This window comes from Octopus bimaculoides, chromosome Z (assembly GCF_046866305.1).
Source record: "Octopus bimaculoides isolate indiv1 chromosome Z, ASM4686630v1, whole genome shotgun sequence".
NCBI lineage: Eukaryota > Metazoa > Mollusca > Cephalopoda > Octopoda > Octopodidae > Octopus > Octopus bimaculoides.
This window is the reverse complement of record NC_142944.1, coordinates 4,810,756-4,825,467: the sequence shown is the minus strand read 5'-3', so window position 1 is coordinate 4,825,467 and position 14,712 is coordinate 4,810,756. Positions and strand designations below refer to the sequence as shown.

The window sequence follows — 14,712 nt, the reverse complement described above, 5'->3', positions numbered from 1 at the left end:
CAAACCTTTCCTTTTCTGGGGAAAGGAGCCGTTTACGCATGATTTTTGATGTCATATTCATTGAAAGCCTGCAAAAATAACATGGAAAAGAAAAAAGAACCCACAAAAAATCTCTATTATTGGGAAATGCAGACTTTCCAGGAGACCCAATGGGTCAAGGGTAGTCTAGCACTAAACTAAAATTACATTCAGTGTAATCATATGTAAATATATACACACACACACACACAGATAAATATTGAAATAATAATACAAGACTAACGGATGGCTTTTATTTTCAAATAATTATACACACAAGCATGTATAAGTATTCTTATTTATATTTTATTGATAATCTTACCATCAAAAATAAAAGGTATGGATGTCTATCTAATATAGCATTTTTTTTTTTACTTTCTTTCATGTATACATACATGAAAGATCACACACACATAGATATAATCATGATGATACAAGACTATAACAGTTGAATTCTATTTTCAAATAATTATGTGCACACACATATATAAACTGATTTGGTTTGATAAGCTTTTTACAAACATTCATACACACACGCTCATACACATAAATTAACATAGGCAATAAACATTCACATTTATAATGGTTTTATTTTTATTTTTTTATTCTTATTTTACCCAGATATATTTTTTATTTTTTATTTTATTTTTATTTTATTTTTATTTTATTTCATTCATTTTAGTATTTTTATTTTTATTACCTTTTTATTTTTACTTTCATCTGTATATCTTTATCTTTGAGTATTTATTATTATTTATTATTTACTTTTTATTTTTATTTTTATATTTTATATTTTTTTATATATCTTATTTATTATATTGAGATAAAATTATTTACACATAGACACACACAAATTAAGCATATTTTCATCTACTTAGTCTGTTGGAGAATCTCAATTGATCAACATGTAGTTTCCTTAATGTCCATTGGCCCTGAAAATATTTTACTCTAAATATTCAAAATGCAAACTTATTTTATTCTATAGGTTTGTAATTTGTATTGGGTGTAAATTGAAACAATTGTAGGCCTTATTAAAAATGTTAATAAATTAATTCATATCTGTTAAATATCTCCATTTTCTTAATTATATATATATATATATATATATATATATAGTAAATCCCAAAAAAGAACAACAACAAGCACAAAAAAAACAACAACGTGAGGACGTGGTACATGTAAAGTATTAGCAGATGCTCAGGGAAGGAAAGAAAAGTGGTTTAACATTTCAAGCAAAGCTCTTCTTCAGAAACAGAGGAAAGTCCAATAGAAAGGAAGACGGAGGAAGAAAATCGCCACACACACACACACACACACACACACACTTATATATATATATATATATATATATATATATATATATATATATATATAAATATACACATGCATATAGATAGATAGATAGATATACAATGGATTTCCTTTAGTTTCTATCTACCAAAATCCACTTACAAGGGCTTTGATTGGCCTGAGATTATAGTAGAAGGCACTTGCCCAATGTGCCATGCAGTGGAACACAACCTGGAGCCATATAGTTGGGATACAAACTTCTTACCATGCAGCTATGCCAGCATCCTGCATTCACTTGCTTAGCTATAATTGTACCATTGTAGCCATCATCTAAACCAGTTACTCACTAAAACTACGTTTAAAACAATTAAGAGATCCATGACAACAGTCAACAGAATTACATTCTCCATCTCAAGTATCAGTTGGCTAATAACTATTTTGTTGTGACACCTTAATTTCTTGTACAACATGAAACAAGAGGTAATTATTTACCTCTTGTTTTGAAACAGGAAGTAATTATTGAACAAAAAAAACCAATGAAAATCATATTAGTTATGATCATTTAATTGCATTTAGTTAATTGGATTTCTTTATCTTCATTTTGCTTCTTCCTTGTTTGTCATTTCTCTGCAGAGTCGCTGTACTTTTCCTAGCAGCTGTAAGTATAGTTTGGATCCCAATTGTACAGAATGTTCCCCAGATGTTCAACTATATCCAGTCAGTAACCAGCTATTTAGCTCCTCCAGTGTGTGCCATATTTGTCTTAGGAGTATTCTGGAAACGAACAAATGAACTGGTAAGATAAAATTTTGTTTTAGATATTACATTACAGACTAGTATAGTTATAAAAATCAGGCTTTTATTTCTGCCCTCATTCATCATCATCATCATCATCATCATCGTTTAACGTCCGCTTTCCATGCTAGCATGGGTTGGACGATTTGACTGAGGACTGGTGAAACCGGATGGCAACACCAGGCTCCAGTCTGATTTGGCAGAGTTTCTACAGCTGGATGCCCTTCCTAACGCCAACCACTCAGAGAGTGTAGTGGGTGCTTTTACGTGTCACCCGCACGAAAACGGCCACGCTCGAAATGGTGTCTTTTATGTGCCACCCGCACAAGCCAGTCCAGGGGCACTGGCAACGATCTCGCTCGAAAATCCTACAGGAGCCAGTCAGGCGGTACTGGCAACGGCCACGCTCAAAATGGTGCATCTCATGTGCCACCCGCACAAGAACCAGTCCAGGGGCACTGGCAACGATCTTACTTGGCTTGCCGGGTCTTCTCACGCACAGCCCATTTCCAAAGGTCTCGGTCCGTAGTCATCGCCTCGGTGAGGCCCAATGTACGAAGGTCTTGCCTCACCACCTCAGCCCAGGTCTTCCTGGGCCTACCTCTTCCACGGGTTCCCTCAACTGTTAGGGTGTGGCACTTTTTCACGCAGCTATCCTCCTCCATTCTCACCACATGTCCATACCAGCGCAATCGTCTCTCTTGCACGCCACAACTGATGCTTCTAATGTTCAGCTTTTCTCTCAAGATACTTACACTCTGACGGGTATTCACATTGACATTACACATCCAACGGAGCATACTGGCTTCATTCCTTGCGAGCTTACGTATGTCCTCAGCAGTTACAGCCCATGTTTCACTGCCATGTAGCATGGTTGTTCGTACGCATGCGTCATACAGTCTGCCTTTTACTCTGAGTGAGAGTCCCTTTGTCGCCAGCAGGGGTAAGAGCTCTCTAAACTTTGCCCAGGCTATTCTTATTCTAGCAGCTACACTTTCAGCGCACCCACCCCCACTACTAACTTGGTCGCCCAGATAGCGGAAGCTATCGACTACCTCTAGTTTTTCACCCTGGAATGAGATAGAAGTTGTTTCCTGTTTGTTTGCAGTCTTTATTGCACCTGAACATCTGCCACAAACAAAAACTAACTTGCTAGTTAACCTGCCTTCACTCACTATATTCACCTCTGCATCTATCTTTTATTGTTATTCTTTCCTTATACTCTATGAAAGCATCCAATCTCCCCACCCATTACCCACTCTCCCTAACCCTTCTTGTACCTGAAGAGTTTTCTCTGGCACTCCATCGCTACTTTCTTTTATCTCTTTCCAAACTACTCCCAGCCACATTTATAAATAAAAAAGAGGTTAGCCCCCGTATCACCCCTACAACAAGACACCTACATTTGTCCCTCGGTCTTACTTTTTTAGCCTTTCAGCATCTAAGCATAAAGCCACCTTCCCCTCTCTAAAATACTCCCCCATTTAGTAATGGGATCCTTTTCCTTTTCCTTTCTCCCTGTTCTTTTCTGTCTTGCAAGCTATGTGGCAATGATTCTAGTACTGATGGCACAACTGTAAAACAACTAGCATTAGGAAGGCTTACAGGCATAGAAACCATACCAAACTGACATTGGAGCTTAACATGACCTTGTGGATCACCTGATTATACCAAACTATCTGCTCCATGCCAGCATGGAGCATTAAATGATGATGGGGACAATGATGGCCTTCTCACTCACACACATAGACACATACCCATACGTGTATATAACTTTTTATTTATTTTCACCTACCGACATTATGTAAATATCTGTATGTTTAAATATAAATACCTGCACATGAATGAAGGCTAATGAGTTCAAATATGCACCCACATGTGTATACACACAGTTCTCATCATATATACATGCATCCAAATCAAGATAAGAGAGAGTGTGAGGGAGAGGGAGAGAAAGAGAGAGAGAAAGAGAGAAGTGCTATCTGGTCTATCTTAGAGAGTTATGTTTCTGCTCACTCCTATTCAAATATGTCAGATCGGAAGAAAGCCTGTCTGTCTTCATGGGTCAAGTTGGATGAAGAGGTGGCACAGCACCCATGCAATTCAATGACCATTTATTTGCAGGCTATGATCAAGGCAAAAGGTAGTCATTTTGAAATGTAATTACTTGAAAGGATTGACAGTTTACATTAGAATGTGTGTGCCAAATTTCATTATCCTACCTTAAGTTTATTTTAAATAATTAAGAAATATGATTGGGTAAATCTTTCTGGGACACCCTGTATATATGCACACATACATAGACATGCACATCTACATAAACATATACATACATACATATATATATATCATCACCATCATCATCATCATCATTGTTTAACGTCCGCTTTCCATACTAGCATGGGTTGGACGGTTTGACTGAGGACTGGTGGACCAGATGGCTACACCAGGCTCCAATCTGATTTAGCAGAGTTTCTACAGCTGGATGCCCTTCCTAACGCCAACCGCACAAGTGCAAGTAAGGCAACGCTGGTAACAATCAAGCTCAAATGGTGCTTTTTACGTGCCAACAACACGGAAGCCAGACAGCTGTTTTGGCAATGATCATGCTTGGGTGATGCTGTTAGCACTCCACTGACGTGGGTGCGAATTTGGTTCAATTACAAATTCACTGTATATATATATATATATATATATATATATATCATCATCATCATCATCATCATCATTGGGGCAAGCGAAATTGAAATCGTGATGGCACCTGTGCCCAGCATCGCCTTTCTGGCATTTGTGCCGGTGGCACGTGTAAAGACATTTAAATGAGATCATTACTTGTGCCGCTGGACTGGCTCCTGTGCAGGTGGCACGTAAAATGCACCATTTTGACCGTGGCCGTTGCCAGTACTGCCTGACTGGCCTTCGTGCCGGTGGCACATAAAAGCACCCACTACACTCTTGGAGTGGTTGGCGTTAGGAAGGGCATCCAGCTGTAGAAACTCTGCCAAAACAGATTGGAGCCTGGTGCAGCCATCTGGTTCACCAGTCCTCAGTCAAATCGTCCAACCCATGCTAGCATGAAAAGCGTACATTAAACGATGATGATGATGATGATGATGATGATGGTATATATATATATATATATATATATATATATATATATATATATATATATATTACATCATATGTACAATGCTCTGCATTTTACATTTAATGTAATGTTCACATTGCTTGAATAAATGGAATCGCATGAAACGATCGTAGTGCATTAACTTTGGATAGCCTTGTTGCTTATTTTGATTTTAATCTGCTTATTTTGGAATTGTATGGATAATACCATACTTAATTCTGGTGCCCAAATTTAAGTACCATAGTCACCTTGAATCTCTTTTTCTCTCTCTCTCTCTCTCTCTCTCTCTCTCTCTCTCTCTCTCTGTATATATATATATATATATATATATATATATATATACATCATCATCATCATCATCATCATCACTTTGATTTAAACGTCCATTTGCCATGTTGTCATTTGGACGGTTCAACAGGAAGCTGAAAAGCCAGAAGGCTGCACCAAGCTCCATATATTTTCTGTGGTTGGGTGCCTTACCTAATGCCAACCACTTTACACTTGGAACTGAGATAAAAGTAGAGGTGAGTGTAGTGAAAGATGAACAAAGGGTGAAGGTGTAGATGATTGTGAATATTATTAGTACTGGGGGGGGGGGTAGTGAAAGATATGAGTGATTCAGGAAGGAGGATGTGGTAAGTGGGAGTAAAGGAAGGAAGGGGAGTAGCAGAAAGAGAGAGAGAGAGATGTACAGTGATAGAGATGGAAGTCAGATCTATGTAGGGGTGGCTGTAGCGTGGGAGAGATAAAGATGCTGGTGGGGATGGAGGGGTGTTGGGGGGTGTCACCTGCAGATGTGATAGCAGTGATGAGAAAGGTGTGGCAGTCCTATGACAAAGTTCAGAGGAAGAGGAGGAGGAGGGGAAATAAATGGAGGTACAGAATGGTGCGGGGTGGGGGGGGTGATTGTGGAAAAATAAAGTGATATTGAGAATGAAGGCCGCATTTTAAGTGGAAGAGGTTGCCAGCTCTTGTCAAACCACCCAACCCATGTGTCAGCATGGACAACAGACATTAATTGACAACAATAGCAATGATGATGATGATGATGTTGATAATGATGATGATGATGATGATGATGATGATGGTGATGGTGGTGGTGGTGGTGGTGGTGGTGGTAATGATGATGATGACAATCTGGAGTATTTCTACTTTGCATGAAATTTAATTATTTTCAGGGTGCCTTTGTTGGACTGATGTCTGGATTGTTTATTGGTCTATTGCGATTTATTTGGGAATTTTCTTATGCTAATGTACCATGTGGAGAAGAAGGATCACGTCCATCCATTATTACAGATGTCCATTATTTACATTTTGGCCTAATCCTTTTTGGTATTGTAATATTTATAACAGTTGCTGTTAGTTTGGTTTCAAAACCGAAACCACCACATGAAGTAAGTAAATCCCATTTTTTTCCCCCTGTTCTTTTTAATTTCAGCATATTTTTCCATGTTGATAAAATGCTGGATTGTTCAAGAAATTCTGAAATTTCTCGAAAAATTATGACCGTTGCTAAAAAGGATTTCTGCATCAACCATGTTACAATTTTGTGCTTCCTATTTAAGTCAATGCAAAAAGTAATCGAGGGTGTGCATTAAAGTGTCTGTTTCAGCCTGAAATAAATGCCAGTTCACCATATATGATAATGGGTATTCTACATTACTGTCTTTCACAGGGATTACATCTGAGCAACCTCAGACATTCAGTAAAAGACTGATGGAATGTGTCTTATACTCAATGCATGAAGACATTGACCCAATGTTCTGTCTTTATTTCATACATAACCTTTGTTTTACAAACAGAGAACTTATGCCTGATAGTTTGGGTTACCCCATAAATGAACTTATATTGTTCTCAATGATAGTAGCTACTTAGTCTGCATGAATTATTTATCTACAAACAAAATTTCAGCCTTGATGATATCACTGAAATTTATGTAAAGCTCTCAACAACAGATAATTTATGTAAAGCTCTCAACAACAGATAATTTATGTAAAGCTCTCAACAACAGATAATTTATGTAAAGCTCTCAACAACAGATAATGTTGTCCTAGGATGATTCCAGATAAGAAATGTATATTATGAACCAGATCAATTGTTTCACTTAGGATTTTACAAAGACTTGTTGCATACACGAAAAACAAAATAACATGATGTCTTTGGGGTTTTTCTTAGGAGGCATCATCAGTGTTGCATCACTAACTTATGGAATATCTTAGTTTGTCATTTCTGACTATGTTAAACAGCATGTTGATCATGTCAGGAAAGTTTGGAACAACATGACAGAGAATTTTATCATGTAGAGTTGTTTAAAAATAGTCTCAGACTAACCATATAGCCAACAAACTACAATCTATGATTTCATGGTGCCATTCCTCTCAAATCAAGGTGAAGAGTTGAAATAACATATTAGATACTAGAATAAATATATGGGTATGCAAAATAAACATTTCATTGACTATTTTAAAAACATATTTCAATCTCATTACCTAATAAGCTTCTTAATTCAAATTTTAAATTTTTGCACAAGGCCAGCAATTTCAAGGCAGGTGTGAGTCTATTATATTGACCCTACTGCTCAATTAGCATTTATTTTATTGACGCCCCAAGATGTTGATAGACAACCACAGCAGAATTAGAGCTCAGAGTGTAAAGGCAAATGAAATGCTGCTAAGCATTTTGCCTGGCATGCAGCCAGCTCACCATCTTAATAATAACAATGATGGTGATGATGATGATGAAGATGACAATGATGATGATGATCTCAAATTTTGGCACAAAGCCAGCAATTTTTTGTTGGGTGTCAAGTCAGTTACATCAACCCCAGTGCTCCGCTGGTGTTTATTTTAATGACCGCGAAAGGATGAAAGGCAAAGCTGGCCTTAGTGGAATTTGAACTCAGAAGGCAAAGACAGACTAAATGCCACGAAGCATTTTGTCCACCATTCTAACGGTTCCGCCAGCTTGCTGCCTTCTCCTCAATTCCAGTGTCACTACATACGTTTTCTTCTAATCAGTTAATGCCTTCAGTAATGAAGACAGTTGATGCTTATATTTATTACCTTTGTATAAAGATTTGAATGACATTAGATAAAGCGTTAAAGCTTTTATAACCTTAGATTCCTGAGAATTATTTTAATTGAGGCTAACAGAGTTTCATTTTCAGGTTTCTTGAAAGGTATAAAAATATCTTGATATCTTCATTTCACACACACACACACACATATATATATATATATATATATATATATATATATATATATATATATATACTTTTTTTTATAATAGAAGGGTAAAATCTGTTATAATTTTACCAGGTAGTCAGTGTGGAAATAAAAACCTCCTAGGTAAATTTTACAAAATATTTTATAATTATATTCATAATTATAACAAGGAATCGGCTTTATGCCACACCACACGCTGCAAGAAATAGAAGCTAAAAGCCCCTATTATCACCTTAAAATCTCCAAGAATAAGTGTGTTATTCTCTGAGATTTTAAGGTGGTAATAGGGGCTTTTAGCTTCTATTTCTTACAGTGTGGGGTGAGGGGTAAAGCCGATTCTTTGTTATTAAAATATATATATATCGTTTGTAGAAATACATAAATCCTCCAGAGAAGTATACTCTCTTAACTGCTCTCTCTCTCTCTCTGTATATATATATGTGTATGTGTGTGTATCCTTCAAAATTTCTTTCTAAGAAATTGCTTTCTCCATTAATTACAGCTGCATAATTTGACTTACTGGACAAGAAATTGGAAACCATTATCCAAAGCATCAACTGTGTCAAACATATCAGGAAGTGTGGCGAGCAAATTAGAAAGTATGGAGTGCAAATCAGAAAGTATGGAGTGCAAATCAGAAAGACCTACCAATGAAAGTATGTTATATTATATATTTACTGTAACAGTTCATTTTACTTTGGCTAGATCCTACACACATGCACGTGTGTGTGTGTGCACAGACACACACACACATACAAGAAATCTGCCAGACTTTTACAGAATTAGGTGGGCATAAGCATACCTGATATCGTTATCATTAAGCCTAACTCACCATAAAGTAAATACCATCATGACCGATATCCAAACTATAGTGGAAAAGGTTAGCCACTGGATTTGGTTAAAAAGAGATGATGAGTGATGGCTAGAGAAATATTGACCTTTATTCAATAACCAGTTGATCTAGCAAGTGGGGCCTCATATCAGTGAGGGGGGGGGGCAGTGCACAATGATGCTGTCGAGAGGTAGGCCCCGAAACAGTGTGCATTCTCTTCTGATGACCCCAAACACTTGCTGGCTCCCAGTATGCAGAGTTCTCAACTGGTAGCCCTTGCATGTACAAGTTGTTTGCAAAACATCAAAATTACACCTTATAGCTAATTTTGGATAAAAGTTAAAAAAAGATAAAGGGTACAATTTTTCTAAATTAAATATATATATGTAATACAATGGGAAATTATGGAGATGTACTTGCATAGCAAGTGACCTGATCTGAGATCGTGTGCTGGAACAAAAACAATTGCAGCATGGAAGGTGTTTATAAGCCATTTAAAATAACACACAAAGACCGTTAGATTCACTTCAACATTTAAATTTAATTTGTCAAAATATTTTTGTCGCTTTGAGACCGCGATTATTTTGATATTTATCAGTAAAATGAAAAATCTGGACATGTTTTAGCTTTATCAATGCATCACAAACTAGCTGAATTAATTAATGAAATAATTAAGTAAAGGATTTTTTCCCTAGAATTTTATTCTATCACAATATTGGTTCAACTCTTCCTCAATCGTGAAATTAGAATTAACTTTGAACTGAGCTGTTAAATCCCTCCAAGTTTGAAAAGTCAGCAAAAAAGGCAGCTCTTTGATAGGATTTTAACTATGAATCAAAAAGTTGTATTTTACCCTTACATTAGCACATTCTCTTTTTGATATTAATAAGTTAAACTAAGGGTACTGGTATGTGTTCTGGCTGATTATGTTCTGAGTTCAAATCCTGTTGGGGCTGGTCATGCCTTTCACCCTTCTGAGGCCAAGGATGAAATGAAATATCAGTTAAGTTGACTAATTCCCCTGTTGTAAAATTACTGGTATTGTGCCAAATTAAAATCTATTAATCATAGGAACACTATTTAAACATTTAAAGTGAAAAATATCATTTTAGCAAGTCTTTTTTCCATTCTAAACTCCAGACAAATCACCCACAAAATGGTATGTTACTGCTTTCAACTGGATTTGTGGTATTGAAAAGCTTGCGCAACAGCCGGAAGAATTAACTTTGGAACAGAAAATTGAGCTACACGAGAAAATGACTAATATCGATGAAAAGCCAAAATGGAAAAGATTCACAAATCTTAATGCTATTGCACTGATTGTTCTAGCAACATTCTTGTGGGGTTTCTATCATTAAAACACTGTTCATCAATGCTAGATAAAGTTTGTTTAATATAAAAATATTGCAGGATTCAAATACATTTTAGAATTGATGAAACAAAATATTAACTAAAATGGCATGTAAGTCTGTTGAACTGTAATATAGTAAAAAAAAAAAAAATCTAGGACATAACCAATTTATATATCTGTAAGTGTGTATATATATATTTGTATATATGTACTCTTGTGGAACATCTCCCATCTTCTGTACTGCCTATACTCCCCACCCAACTGCTACTTGAGGGTAGGTCTCCATGCATCTCCAACACCATCTATTTCTCTCTCCCTCTCTCTTGTTACCTATCTCTCTCCCTTTCTTTTCCCAACTGGGTAACCAAGTATCTCCTTTGTAGTGAGACGCCTATCTCTATCCCTCTGCTATATCCTAACCTTTCACTTGGCACAAAGCCATCTCCCTTGGTTCCACTTCCTCTCTCAGCCAGACGTTCTTCATCTCACAAGTTACTTAATGACCCTGCTAGTGTTCATGCCATGTAAAACACACCACTGCTGACACCATATAAAATGCACCCAGTACATTCTGCATCCAGACTTAGAAACCATGCCAAAGCAGACAGTGGACCCTGGTGCAGCTCCAGGCCTTGCCAACCAATGCCAGCATGGAAGACGGATGCTAAATGATGATCATGGTGATGTATATATATATATATATATATATGTATTTCTTTCTATCTATCTATCGATCTACCTACCTACCTACCTATCTATCTATCTATCTATCTATAGATAGATAGACAGCTAGATAGATAGGTAGATAGACAGATAGATAGATGGACAGACAGGCAGACAGACAGACAGACAGACAGACAGGTAGCTAGGTAGATAGATTGACAGACAGATTTATAGATAAATAATGAATAGATATATACATATACATTCATAGATATACACAAACACACACATGTATTTAAAGAATAGCAGTGACAATTAAAATTCTCTAACCTTTCTATTTGTCTTGTAAGCAAAATAAGAGCAAAAATATTTTGTTCGTTTACACTTTTCCCACTGCACATTATCACAATATTAATTTCATTTTCTTTTTAATGTTGGAATTCAAAGTAGATTATCTTTCTTTAAATTCTACTGAAAAAAATTACAATTTTCACTGGAAGAACAAAGTTTCTCAAATGGGTTCTCAAATGGAAAGTGAAATTCAAAGGGTGCTTTGGCCCAATGATAGAAAGTTTGTCATGTTTACTGGAGATGTGGGTTCAAATCCCATGGACAGTCTTTCACTTTTTCTATCCAAAAGAGGTATTTCAACCAAACAATTACAAGATATCGTTTATAGCTTCAAGTTACACTAAAAAAGAAAAATTATTTTACCCTCCACCACGAAATTACTGGCCCTGTGCCAAAATTTAAATTGAACATTTTATACTGGTAATATATTTCTATTGTCCTTTTTAACCCTTTCGTTACCAACCAGGCTCTATAGTACAAATGTCTTGTTTCCATAAGTTCTGAATTAAAATCTTCCACCAAACCTTAGTCACAATTTATGTTCCTAACACTAGCTGAATGCTAACAAAGTTATTTTACTAAATTCTTTGTTATATTTAAAATTAATTGAAAGAAACACAGAGCATTTCAACAGAAATATGGTAATAAAATGGTTAAACTATATAATAGAGAAACAATTCTTAACCCTTTAAATACCAACTCACCTGAAACTGCCTCTGGCTCTGGGTACAAATGTCTTGTTCTCAAAAGTTTTGAATTAAAATCTTCCAGTAAACCTTAGTCACAATTTATGCTCCTAACACTAGCTTAATGATAACTAAGTTATTTTACTAAATTCTTTGTTATATTTAAAATTAATTGAAAGAAACACAGAGCATCTCAAAATAAATGCAGTAACGAAAGGGTTAAAAATAGATCCTCCATCAAATCAGTTGTTCTGGTAGTTAGACTCATTAACTCACTCATTAGCTTAATATATAAATAGTTGAGTATTCCTTAGAGATATGTACCCCTAATGTAAAGTCACAGGCCAAATCAGGATCTTTGAACAAGGGGTAGAATCCATTGACTGGGCTTCCACACAGATTCCATCTATCAATTTTCGTCCACATGACCTTGTTCAATTCAAGGCTACGGTGAAAGAACTGCCCAAAAGATCAAATCTAGGAATCCATGATTGTAAAGCAAGCATTTTAATCACTCAGCCATGCTGTGATCCATTTCATAACTGGATCAGTAAATCTAAGAATTCAAGCTTGAAAGTTAAAAGTTTTCACTGCATATGAGACACTCCTTTTCTCTAAATTGTCACCCCCTCTGCAAATCTTAGAATTTTTTATTTGAAATTTCCCACCACCTCCACCACCAACTGGCAATGATTCATGTTATGTCCGTCCACTAACATGTTTCCTCTTGCTGCCTCATATATATATATATATATATATATATATGTATGTATGTATATTCATCATGTTGATCCATTAAACCCTACACATTTTTTTCTCTCTCCATTTTTTTTTACTTTCAATGCTTTCTTTTGAAAAGTGTAGACTCAAAATATCAAAGACTTTTCTATTCTTTCTGAGTGTCAAACTAATACACCTGCTTGTTGCTCCTTCACCTGTCTCCATCTCATGTTTTCTGTAAATTTGAACTATATATATATATATATATATATATATATATATATATATATATATATATGCGAGTAAAAATAAATACAAAAAAGGTGTTTTTTTTGTATGATTGTGTATAGAGGAATATATTATTTTGTTTAAAAGAGTTCCAACACTGTCTGTTTTTTATGTTTTATTTATATTCCTGCAGAACCAATGTGGGGTATAGAATATGGAATATACAATATATAATATGATATACAATATATAATATAAAATAAAATAAAATAAAAATGGATGGCACCATGAAAGAAAGTATTGAATGTAGATGAAATATTGAGTGTTCAATATAAAGGATCAAATATATAAATATATAAATATATAAAGGTGACTCGAGTTTCAGGGCTATTTCCTTTCGTCATGGCCGGTATGACAGACTTTAACAGACAGTCTGTTAAAGTCTGTCATACCGGCCATGACGAAGGGAAATAGCCCTGAAACTCGAGTCGCCTTTATATATTTATATTTATATATTTATATATTTGATCCTTTATATTGAACACTCAATGTTTCATCTACATTCAATACTTTCTTTCATGGTGCCATCCATTTTTATTTTTTTAATTTAATTTTATTTTATATTATATATTGTATATTATATTATATATTGTATATTCCATATTCTATACCCCACATTGGTTCTGCAGGAATATAAATAAAACATAAAAAACAGACAGTGTTGGAACTCTTTTAAACAAAATAATATATATATATATATGATAATTGAATAAGTTGGAGTCAACAAGAAGGAGTACAGAGGAACATTTATTTTTAATCACTACAATTGTTTCCCTGCAATGTAGTTCTCTAGGTTCACAGGTATTTGGTTATGTAACCATTTCCTTGCATTATGAGATTTGTTGTGTTTCCTCAGGTGATGAATAAATATTGCTTCTGTGTTCTGTAAACTCAAATTCTCAGCTTCACTCTTCCAATCCTAATATATATATATTTACAAACATGTTAATATGTATATAATGAGAGAAGAAGAGGGAGAGAGAAAAAGATGCTTTTGAAAACAATGACTGAACCAAAAATGACATCTTGAATTGTAAATAAATCTCAATGGGTTGACCACATCAATACAATATAGTTGAAAAGAAACCTCTTTCTCTCTGTCTCTCTTCCTTTTCTTTCCCTTTTTTGCTTGTCCTTCTTATCTCTCTCTCTTTCTCCCTTTCGCCAAAAAAAAAAAATTTCTCCTCTTCTAAACAAAGCAAAACAACATCCGCTTTTCAATTTATATAAAAGAGACGAAGAAACTTTCTGTATATTATCTTGAAGAGTTCAGTTGAATGAACGAAAGTGCTAATAAAGAATTAACCAAAATTCTGACTGCTTCCTTCTTAATATATATATATATATATATATATATATATATATAT

General features: G+C 35.2%; 1 protein-coding gene across 1 annotated transcript in view; it reads left to right on the top strand.

Annotated features, from left to right (window-relative positions):
* LOC106870460 (sodium/mannose cotransporter SLC5A10) overlaps positions 1–12,005 on the top strand; it is a 94,471-nt gene extending 82,466 nt beyond the window's left edge. Inside the window, exons 11-14 of the mRNA XM_014916561.3 lie at positions 1,942–2,104; positions 6,409–6,624; positions 8,957–9,110; positions 10,427–12,005. Coding sequence (XP_014772047.1) covers positions 1,942–2,104; positions 6,409–6,624; positions 8,957–9,110; positions 10,427–10,644 — 751 coding nt within the window. The 3' untranslated portion in view covers positions 10,645–12,005. The remainder of the gene's footprint in view (positions 1–1,941; positions 2,105–6,408; positions 6,625–8,956; positions 9,111–10,426) is intronic.
* The last annotated feature ends 2,707 nt before the right edge of the window (positions 12,006–14,712 follow it).